Genomic DNA, 11,646 nt, shown 5'->3' on the forward strand with positions numbered 1-11,646 from the left:
AAAGCTCCTGTTTGTAAAGCCTTACATAAGCTATAATCAAGTGCATTATTGTAATAGCAAAATTTTTATCAACTGTTTTCTAAAAATATTAGAAATTGAGGGTAGAAAAATATATTTTTATTATTTTTTCCTGTATAAAATTAACATATGCTTTACTTAAAGCGGTCATTAATGTAAGTATCTAGCTCAAGCGCCACTAGTAGGACCGGAATATGTGATCAATCATCACCACGACTATTGAATCGGACCCTACTGCGTGGGATAAAAACCCCAAGCGCCGGAGCATTATGACCAGTGGCTGAGCTTTTAAAAGCAGTAAATAATAGCATTTTACTCACGGCTTATCAACTCAAACCTTCGTTGCGAAATCCTCAGCAATGGCTGCGTGCGCAGCAGCCGGCAGGCCCCGCGCCGCCTGGTCCGCATCACGCTACAGCTCCCGGCAGCGAGGACTCCGCAAATTCAATATTATATTTTTCCCCGTCGGAGCGAAGCCGACGAGAACCGTGGCTACATTGAGCCATTTTGCCGAAGTGTTCACTTCAAAAATCAAAAACCAACTGAGGCGCGCGGGCGACTCACTCTATTTATATAGGCACCCGCACCTTGCAAATTAAAGGTGGAGAGAAAAATGGACTTTATTTAACTGTCACTGTGACCCTTATGATGCCGAACACGGAGAAAGTCGAAACGCCATATCTCACAATGTTTAACTAGGTTTCAGATAGGCTCAGACTACATAATAAAAATATGTCAACCCGAAAGTAATAGCTCGTCGTCCGCCGTGTTTGCCGGTTCGGAATGTTATGAGCGTTCGCCGAGCATGTGGATGGCTGTTTGTGTTCGGTGATTGTGGTTGTTGTTTGTGACTTTGTTTGCTGTTTGCCGTGTTTGTGACAAACAGCAAGCGCCGTTTATAATATACTCTATGAGCAAGCGTATGGATGGGGCTTGACGAATATACTGACCACCTTGACTTGACCACACATGGCAGTTTTGACAGATTGCAATGAAGATTTTTTGAAAATACTCTGTGTTAGAATTTTGAAAGTTGGATTTCATTTTTTGTTTTGTTCCATTCTATTTCTATTCTATTACCATCTATTACAGTTTGTAAACAAATTTGTTAGCCGAATACCAGGAAGAAATCACAACATAACAATGACGAATGAAGCCATGGTAATAGATCTGCGATCAGATACAGTGACTAAGCCAACGGACTCCATGAGAAAAGCAATAGAGGCGGCAGAAGTTGGTGATGATGTGTACGGAGAGGACCCTACAGTAAACAAACTGCAAGATACTGTTGCCCAGATGCTGGGCAAAGAAGCTGCCCTATTCGTGCCATCTGGGACTATGGCCAATCTTATTGCGAGTAAGCCTAGCAACCAAGATGACCAACTAACCAAAACTTTAATAAAAGTTAAAAAGTTGTAATGACATGTGTTAACTCCTTTACTTCCATTTTACTTCTATATTTTTTAAAGTCAAGCCACACTGTTTGTTTCAGTAATGGTCCATTGCCACAAAAGAGGTGCAGAAATGCTTTGTGGTGATCAATCTCACATTTTCAAAAGAGAAAGTAAGTAGAAAGTTTGTGTAGCATATTTTTCACCAAATAATGTACCAGTACAAAAATAATATAATATATGGCATCTTTGTGTATTGCCCCATTAATAGTTTTTTTTTTCATTTTAGCTGGTGGTGCCCATTTAACTGGTGTCCAGTTGACACCTCTTAAGAACCTTCCTGATGGTACCTTTGATCTGGATGACCTGGAGAAACATGTGCGAGGCTCAGACATCCATGAACCAGTGACTATGATGGTTGCGGTTGAAAATACACATTCTTACTGTGGGGGTAAAGTAAGTCAAACTCTTAAAATACAAATATTGCACCCAATATAATCCAAATTTTCAATAAAATATTATATTCCTCAAGCTAATGAAATGTAATGTTTGGGTAATTATGTTGCGGGCACTAGATCTGCAATGGCCGTGTTGAAATGCATATGTGATGAATATTTGCTTGATTAAAATCTGTATAGCTTCATTTTAGCATTCATGCCCGCACCCTTCTAGTTCTCTAATTCATCACAAATGAAAATGTTTCATGAATAATAGTGCTACAACTTCAGATTAATCTCTCACTCATGAACAGGTATTGCCACTAGCATGGATTGACAAATTGGCAGCAATAGCAAAGAAACGCTCACTCATGCTTCACATGGATGGAGCCAGGCTGTTCAATGCATCAGAACACCTCAAGGAAGACCCCTCTAGAGTAGTGAGGGATTGTGACAGTGTCTCAGTCTGCTTCAGCAAAGGATTAGGGGCTCCAGTGGGAACTGTCTTAGCTGGAACTAAAGGATTTATTGAGCAGTAAGTAAATACCTACCTTATCATTTCACTTTGAGACGTAAGCTATGTTTTCAATCAGTGTATAATAAGGTGATTTTTTTTCAGGGCTCGGCGCATGAGGAAGATGCTTGGAGGTGGCATGAGGCAGGCAGGGCTGCTGGCTGCAGCTGCACTGGTAGCCTTGGATGAAAGCCTTCCCTCCCTGTACTCAGACCACAGAAGAGCACAATACTTGGCTAAATGTAAGCTACTCCCCATCCAGCATATGTTTGTACTATAATTAGCCTAACCTTTACTTTAATCCCTCTAATTAATTTATTTAATTTCAGCCATAAAAGATCTGAAACTTAAATCATTCTCAGTGGATGTGGAAAACCAGCACACAAACATTATACATGTGATGATCAATGAAAAATCTACTGTAACCAGTAAAAAGTTGGTGGAAAGGTTGTTGATTGTGAGCCAGTCAGAAACAAACAAGGATTGTAAAACTGCTGATTCAAAGGGCATTGTTGTCAAAGCTAGCTCTAAGCCAAATGACAAAACTTTACGGTTTGTTCTACACCATGATGTGAATGATGATAAACTGAGGCTGGCTGTGAAAAAGATCACTTTTGTCTTGAAAGAAGTTGAGAGCAATGGATAGTTTTTTTTGTCACAGCTATGGCACTTGATAAAGACTAGAGTAATATGAGCAACATTGTACCTAATTATAAATGAACTGGTGCTGGATCTGATATAACATTGTGTTTAGAACTTTACTTATTATACTTTTTAAGGGATAATTGATATTCTACAATGCTTGGTTTCATTTATACCAAATACATTTAAAATCTAATCCTATTAAGGAAATAATAACTAGCAGAATTAGAAGTTTTTAGTTTTTATTGTCTTAACTGCTAGATGTTCATTTCTTGGCCTTGGCCTCGCGGGTGGCTTTCCTCTCTGCCGCCCTCTGCAGCTGCTTGGCGGGCTTCAGGTTGTTCTTCTTGCAAAACCTCTGGTTCCTCAGGAATTTAGGGTCCATCTGGAATGAGGATACAAATATTATAAATTGATGATAAGTATGAAAATTTCATGTATCTATGTGGGTTGCTAACTATACTTATTGTTATAAATTGGATTAACTACTTCATTTCTGGGAAATCAGACACAGTTGAAATTCTAAATGTTAAGTTAAATCAATACTGTTAGGTTAACCAACAATTCACCAAAAATAGCTGGAATTGGACAAAATTAAATGTTAATTAATTGTTAAGATGACCCACTACTAACTTATGGTTTACAAAATATTTGCACTGAATGCTATTTGTTTAGAAAAGAGTCCTGACAATACATGTAAACAAACTCTACTTACACCAAGGGTAGATTCGCACCTGAACTTGGTGGGCTTCTTGATGCCATTTCTGTGCGCTTTGCGGCCTGAAATAATACGATGCAGAATTAAACATTGTCGAAGAAAAGCCGATAGAAAACATACAAATATAAAAGGGTAGTTTACAATCTTACAACGGGCTTGGCATACAAGGTATCTTCTGTTCTTCTATATAACATATATATCGATTGAAATTGGTACTGAAGGAGAATACAGGGAATATTTACTCACTTTGGTTGTGGTTTGTGTGGTTCTTTGACTTGGCCATTTCGTCAAATTCGCTTGTCTGAAATTGAAAATATCAATTAAGTCACTCGTTACTACAAATTCGTTTTCACTAGCGAAACACAATTAGTTATAATATAATAGGATTTCACAGATATTGTTAGAAATATTGGCAATAAACACAAAACTAACCTAACGCGAAGGAAAGCAAATTTTCAAGAGAAATAATGACAGTTTGACAGGTTGTAACTGTCATTCGGCCATATCACCGAATGTTAGTCTGTGTTTTATGAGCACTCCTCATCGCAGCGTTGCCAGAATGTTACAAAAGTAACATTTTACGTTACTTTTGACCCTCTTGTGTTACCTCCATGTTACACGACGCAATATGTTATATTTGTGTTACTTTTTAGATTTTCTAGGAAATAAAAAAAATTCATGAAACGATCCCAAGAATGATAATTTTTTTTGTTTGTTACGTTGGCTTGTACTTGATTTTGTGAATTGACTAACGGTGTGAAATTCTTTCAACTTCGTCGTGCCGCATATTCACTTACTCGCGTGAGTCGAGTGTATTTCGCAATCTTCCATCCCGGTTTCTTGGCGTGCGAACAAGTGAGTCGAGTGAGGTTCACTCTAAGTTCTGTCTGACTAGCAGCGAATCGATCAGTCGGTACTTTTTTCAAAGTAACTACCTAATACTATGTGTCGTTGTTTTTTTTTTTGTAATTTGCGTTGTGATTTGTTAAGTAAATGTTACATTCATTATTTTAATCCAATTAATGAGTACGTTTTTATGGAATCAGTCATTTAATAACGAGTCGTGTTTGCAACTGAAATAAGTTTTGACTGACATTGACTGTATGTTTTTAGATTTTTTAAATTTTACCGAATAGGACAGGAAAATTATTTTACTTTTTGTATAATAAACTGCCATAATAAGTATTTTGTCGGTTTCCAAATTTAAAAAGGTCATGTTACTTTTCTCGGGAAAATGTTACTTTTTGATCTGATTCGTGTTATATTTGACTATCTGCCACTGGCAACACTGCCTCATCGTCATCATCATAATAAGGATTTGTTTGAAATTTGTGCCCAAACCATTGTGTTTCTATTTAGTTTATTACTTCTATGGTGTCACCACTTCTATATTCACCGCGGTTGCAACCATAGTAATAAATGCAGGTCTCGTGCAGGTACTTATCACTGCGGGTTGTAAATGGTCGAAGATCACTGCATATTTCTTGTGATCATAGAAGTAAATAACCATCAATAATAGAAATAAATAAACGCAAAAATTGCACTGTTCTGTTTATATTAACGATCTTCCAGTCCAGACGGTTCAGGATCATGGGACTTATATTTTTCGTCTTATGTGTAATTCGATTTTGATTGTGAAAAGCGCCCAATCGATTGAAAATTTATACACACAGGATAAAAAAAATGATAAAAAGTACAAAAGTTTTGTTCTGTGGTCAAAATCAGCAGTGAGTGACGTGACGAAGGATTTGTTTCGTGGACAAAAAAGAAACTCGAAAAACTGGCTAACATTTAAAAGAAAACACATATTTATCAAACTTCTGATCTATCCTCTAACAATGGTAGCTCTCGAGGGCGAAGCTGGGGACGGTAAACTGGCACCCACCGAAGAAACCGAGAAGCAAGATGAAGTCAAACCACCAACCCTGTTATCACTAGAAAGTATCCTTTAAAATGGTTTGATACAAGTTACTTCTTAACTGCCGACAAATTTTTAGTTACTTCTGGTCTTCGGACTTTAGTTGTACCTACAACCTTCACAAGCAGTTTTGGACGAGCTTTGTATCATGCTACCGGGCATCAGGGTACTAAGCAAGTCCAATTTCAGGCTTTTAGGCGCACCAATTTTTCCCGAAGGTATTCCGGAAATGTTATCGGAAAAAGTCAAATCACTTTTGACAGCTAAACAGCACCTTAAGAACTTGTCAGCACATGTTTCTCTGACAATCCTCCGCAGCTGCCTATCTATACCAAAACTCACTTATACTCTGCGCACTGCCCCAGTTTGGCTTTACAAGGACGATTCACTTCTCTATGATAATGCTTTGAGAGAAATATTACAGGAAATATTGAATATAGAAATGTCCTGGCCACAGTGGTGCCAGGCTGCGTTACCCATTAGACTTGGTGGTTTAGGCATTCGTCGCTTGCAGGACACCGAGCTTCCCGCATTCCTGGCCTCATCGCATGGGGCATCGGAACTCGTCACTAATATTCTTAACATTGATGGTGATGGGTTTCGTATCCCTTTCGTTGATGAGGCTTTGGATTCGTGGCGGGCTCGGTACCCTGGGAGTGACCTACCTGAAAAGCCAATGTTCCAGCGAAGCTGGGACGATGTGGCATCTAGAGCAAGTCTGGACCGGCTTATGGACGAGAGCAACGGCGCAGAGCTGGCACGCTTGCAGGCGGTCTCCAAGCCTGAGGCGGGTATTTGGCTACATGCTATGCCCTCTCCACAACTGGGAACCCTCTTAGATAACGATTCTTTGCGTGTGGCTGTCGGTCTGAGGCTAGGCTGCAAAATCTGCGAGGCCCATATATGTCGGTGTGGCGCACAGGTCGATACACAAGGACGACACGGTCTCCATTGCGTCCGGAGTGCGGGAAGGCTGTCGCGGCATCACGCCATCAATGATATCATCCGGAGAGCCTTAGTTTCGGCAAATATCCCGTCCATATTAGAGCCCCCGGGGCTTAGCAGAAACGACGGGAAAAGGCCAGATGGCCTCACATTGATCCCTTGGGAGAAGGGGCGCTGCTTGCTGTGGGATGCTACATGTGTTTGCACTTTTGCACCTTCACATGTAGCATCCACCATTGCAACTCCTGGGGCCGCAGCAGAACTAGCAGCCAAACAGAAAATAGCCAAATATAGCGGCCTCATGGAAAATTATATCTTTGTGCCCGTGGCTCTGGAAACTACGGGAATCTGGGGTCATGACGGCAAAACATTTATCAAAAGCCTAGGCCGTCGCATGAGGGACTGCGGGCTAGACATCCGCTCTGGAGCGTTTCTGATGCAGAGGATCTCTCTGGCTGTACAGCGAGGCAACGCTGCCAGCGCCTTAGGGACCTTTGCGTCGGATGCGTTCCGGAGCGAAGACACATAGTTTTATTTATTTTTTATTTATTTTATTTTATTTTTTTCTTCTTTTTTTTTGTTTATAGTTAGGCTAGGTATCTTTAGTCATAATTTTTCTTAAGTTTAGAATAAGTTACTTAGATTGTATTGTGTACATAGATATTTACAGTTTGATTAAATTATTTATCACAACTAAACGGAACAAAACTTCAGAAATGGAAAATATTATTTACTTATGTGTAACTAGGTATAATCAATAGTTATAATGGAGTAATAAATAGTTGTACTGAGTGTATTCCAGTTATAAAGATTTTTAGGTTATAAACAACATCTAGACCAAGTTAATTTATTACGCACCCCAATTGACTGGATAATCCACTTCTTCCGTAAATAACTATCATAAAAATATTCAAACATAATTTTCCCCTAGGCACTAGGAGAGACCCAATCTCTTTTCATAAAAAATATAATTTCCTTAACCAGTATATTCCAGTCTTCCGTATAATCAAGGAGGGTCAGCAGCAGCATGGTCTGCGGCACGGCGACTACCAGCGCTACCGCGGCTACTGCTCACGGCGCATCCGGCGCCTCCGGAAGGTTCTCAAGCTGCCACAGGTATGATTTTATCCCTGAATCAATGTCAGCAAATATGATAGATGTCAAATTCAAATTCATTTATTGCAAGTCACATTGTGGAATTAGGTGGTAATGAGTTCATTAGTTACAAATGTGACACCCTGTAAGGGCGCAGCAACCAGAGGGGCTTAAAATTACTTAAGTACCTACTTATCTCATAACATGCATTATATTTTGAATAAGGTAATAACAATTTTTATAAATAGCTATACAAATTAACAATATTCATCTAAAAATTATAATATCATAATAAATTATTAAAATCTTAAATAATATTGATAAGCACTACTAAATAATGATATAAATATACATTGAATTATTATAGTTAAAAAATAAAAATAAAAAATATCATCTATTAATCAAATTAACATTTAATTAAGAAGAGACTATTTATTAAATTACGACTACTTATGATTCACCATTATCATCAAAAAATTCTGTTATTGTATAGTAGATGTTCACTTGATACACACAAATTACACAGCAGTGACTGCCTGGCATGGTAGGGTGTACAAAAGAAGACACAGTTTGTATATTGCACATGAAACATAGCACACCTGGCTAGCTTCAAAAAATGTTTATGTACCTACCTATCAAATAATAAGGCTAAACAATTGTAAATTTATACAATACAACAATAGTAAAGAAAAAAACAGAAACTGATAAATAAACAAGACTATAGCAATAAAAAAAATGCATTACAGGGCGACAGGCGGCACTACCGGCGTCGTGACGTCACCAACACGCACCTAAACGCCAACAATGCAGAGAACCGTCTGCTCTGTGTGCCTCTACTGCAGGCCGAGAGAGCCTGGGCCCACGCCATGCAGCTGCGGCAGGAAGCTAACACCGAGCCCAGGAAGAGGTTCCACCTGGTTTCTAGGCTGAAGAAGGCATGTGCTCATGCGCAGACTCTGTTGCAGTTGAGCGAGGTAGGTTATGAGGCTTATGAGTATTACTGCCTGCTATAATCTTGACTGTAATAAGTAAAATCGGAGGAAGTCTACAGATTCAGATTCATTTATAGATTTAGATTAGTGTATCATAGTGAGCCATCAAATTCAGAAGAGCTCACTGTGAATGGAGCTGTTAAACATTCACTTATCCTCTATGAGTAGTATACAGTGTACCACCTGTAAACATAGTATTTTCCTTCAAATTTCAATCGATTACATTTTAATCCCACCTTCCCCCACCAGAGCGGCGCCTGCGACGCGCGCACGCAGCTAGAAGCCAGCGCTTACTCCGCCGTCCTCTCCGGTCTATTCTTACTGGAGCTGCAGCAGTGGCGCGCGGCCGCGGAGAGCCTGCAGCGCGCCTCGCTCGTGCTGGACAAGCTGTGCGCCGCGCTGCCCGACCACGAGCGGCATGTCTACAAGCAGAAGGTGACTACAGTATACAGGGTGTTGCAAAAAGGGTATATTAAGCCGAAACCTAAATCAGCATGTTATATCTAAGCCCAAAATAAAATCAGAATTAAAAAGTTTGCTACCCTTTTTGCAACACCTGTAGAGTTAAGGTGACTACAGTATAGAGTTACGTACTGCGCTGCTCTCCGGGCTGTTCCTGAAGGGCAGCATTTGCAAAGGGCTGCATTGCGCTCACTCATGCGCTCGCTCTTAAGGCTGCGCGATGGAGAACTTTTGTCACGTCTTAATTGCATCCCATAGCCCTTCTGCTAGATCCGTTTCAAAAGTTTATTGTGAGTGAGTAACGAGAATCTGACTGGAGATACCTTTCTCGGTGGCAAATCGTAATGAAGCTGTTGTGTTTGTCACCGACAGGATAAGAAGATGAACTGACCAAGTGGCATAGCCACTATTAACCAGCCCACTCCTCATAAATGTACAGTAAGAGGCAGATAAACCTGACCTCCCTCAGAAGCATTGTGCCTATGAGAGGGGGGGTCAGGTTTCTCTGCACCTGACCGTACCTTCTGCATTCAGATCCAATCCCAAATAGAGCTATTACATAATTTGAACATTTAGGGGTAATTTGTTTAACTATTATGTCTAATGAGTTTGGTTCTTATTTACCTATAAGATGTAATTTGGATTAAAACAACTTGAATTGTTAATGACCCATTTATTCACAATAACTGCATCTCAATAACAACAACAATAACAACAGCCATTGAAACACCTCCCTTACCCCCAGGTGGAAGAGCTGAAGCCGAGCCTGCGCTACTGCGCCTACAACATCGGCGACGAGTCCGCGGCCGGCGACCTGCTCGCCATGCGCGGGCAGGGGCTCATCGAGAACTTGGACACGCTGATGGCGCAGGCTAAGTATGGACTTAATTATGTAGTGCAAAAGATACCTCGTCTGTTACATTACCCGTTTACATTACCTTTACATTACCTGTAGCCAAATGGGATAAACTGGTGACAGATGATCAACAGTATATTTAGCAAATTTAGTCACATTATCCATAACCAGCGCCATAACGTTCCAACAGTTGTATCCAAGTATGAACCTTGTTGTGTAGTGCAAAAAAGCATGTTACATTACTACCATACCCCAATGGGACAGACTGATGATCGAAATGGCTATGAGGTAGTAGGGAATTCAGTCACATAATCCATAACCACCGCCATCACATTCCAATAGCAGTATCATAGGCCTGAAACGCGAGCTAATGTTAGACCTGTAGGAGACTTGGAAAATAATCTAGAACAAAAATCAACATTAGGCAGCTTATATACCGAGTGTATAATAAAATGTATAGGTAGATGAAAGCTCAATGTTAATAATCGCTAATATATTGTACCCAGGGAGACTCGCTCGGGCGTGATGCATGAAGTAACCTGGCGCGGGCGGCAGGTGGCAGTCCGCCCGGAGAAGGTGCGTCTGTTCCTCATCGCTCTCCAGGACCTGGACAAGTCCGTGGCGGCCGCGCCCTCCGTCGACGCCAAGATCGAGCTGCTCGAGAACATCCTCATGGACTGCAAGGACGCCATCTCGGCCATCAAGGACGAAATGAAAGCAGACCCCAAGCTGAAAGCCGCAACGGAATCCCACGAACTTTCCGGCATACAATACCTGCTCAGCTATCTAATGTATTTACGTCTCATGCGTACCATCGAGCGTAACAATCTTCTTGTGGAGCAAGCGGAGGCGGCCAGGAAGAGCAACGGCCAGATCGACGGCAAGAAGGTGCGGCCGCAAGACCTGACGCGGCTGTTCGAGATCATTCTGCAGAACTACGCTGAGCTGCAGCAGTTGCCGGGCTTCGAGAGCGACGCGGCGTACCAGCGCGAGCTCGACGCGCAGCTGAAGGCTTACCGCGCCTTCCGATGCTATTATATAGCTCAAGTTCTGACGGGACTTAGACGCTTCCGAGAGGCCCTGGCCATGCTCGAGCGATCCAGCGCATACACCGCCGAGTCACTGACCAGTGACCTCACCGACGCACAGCTTAAAGACAAACTGCAAGTCCTGAAGAAGGACATCGAGAGCTGCAAGTTTGAGGTCCACGCCGATTCCGTACTAGAAGACGATGAGGATGATGAAGAGACGAAATACACGTCCAGCGGGAAAGCGTACAAAGACAAGAAGCCGCTGGTTGACCGTCTCGATGACTATCGCGAGGAAACGCAGGTGCTTACAAAGAACCCCAATATATTCAAGATGCCACCCTCGATGGAAGCTATCCCGTGTAAGCCGTTGTTCTTCGACCTGGCCTGCAACTTCGTGGAGTTCCCGAACTTGGACGACAAGACCGGCGCGGCCGATAGTAAGAAGCAGGGCGCCGGTCTTACAGGGTTGGTCAAGGGTTTCTTGGGATGGGGAAAAGGTGACAAATAGTACGAAACACAAATTTATTTACATGTTTATACTACGTAATAAAAGTATACATATTATTGGCATTTCGTTTTGATGGAAATATATATTTTGCTTTCATTTTAAGTTTGGCTTGTTTATTT

At 41.3% G+C, this 11,646-nt stretch overlaps 3 protein-coding genes across 3 annotated transcripts; 2 read left to right on the forward strand and 1 right to left on the reverse strand.

Annotated features, from left to right (window-relative positions):
• The first annotated feature begins 1,077 nt into the window (after positions 1–1,077).
• On the forward strand, positions 1,078–3,156 carry LOC105383135 (probable low-specificity L-threonine aldolase 2). The gene is made up of 6 exons (XM_048626953.1): positions 1,078–1,375; positions 1,511–1,582; positions 1,699–1,865; positions 2,161–2,381; positions 2,466–2,602; positions 2,690–3,156. Exons 1-6 carry the CDS (start codon positions 1,162–1,164, stop codon positions 3,004–3,006), a joined length of 1,128 nt encoding a protein of 375 aa, XP_048482910.1. The 5' UTR covers positions 1,078–1,161; the 3' UTR covers positions 3,007–3,156.
• A 71-nt stretch (positions 3,157–3,227) lies between these two features.
• On the reverse strand, positions 3,228–4,244 carry LOC105383136 (60S ribosomal protein L29-1). The gene is made up of 4 exons (XM_011553152.3): positions 4,153–4,244; positions 3,967–4,021; positions 3,718–3,782; positions 3,228–3,387 (listed from the first exon to the last, which is right to left on the reverse strand). The coding sequence occupies exons 2-4, from the start codon at positions 4,001–4,003 to the stop codon at positions 3,268–3,270; spliced, it is 222 nt and encodes a 73-aa protein (XP_011551454.1). The 5' UTR covers positions 4,004–4,021; positions 4,153–4,244; the 3' UTR covers positions 3,228–3,267.
• A 1,176-nt stretch (positions 4,245–5,420) lies between these two features.
• On the forward strand, positions 5,421–11,629 carry LOC105383134 (signal recognition particle subunit SRP68). The gene is made up of 6 exons (XM_011553151.3): positions 5,421–5,661; positions 7,578–7,699; positions 8,425–8,652; positions 8,920–9,105; positions 9,878–10,008; positions 10,495–11,629. The coding sequence occupies exons 1-6, from the start codon at positions 5,559–5,561 to the stop codon at positions 11,525–11,527; spliced, it is 1,803 nt and encodes a 600-aa protein (XP_011551453.2). The 5' UTR covers positions 5,421–5,558; the 3' UTR covers positions 11,528–11,629.
• Positions 11,630–11,646: the final 17 nt, after the last annotated feature.

The sequence above is a fragment of the Plutella xylostella genome, chromosome 17, assembly GCF_932276165.1.
Source record: "Plutella xylostella chromosome 17, ilPluXylo3.1, whole genome shotgun sequence".
Classification (NCBI taxonomy): Eukaryota; Metazoa; Arthropoda; class Insecta; order Lepidoptera; family Plutellidae; genus Plutella; species Plutella xylostella.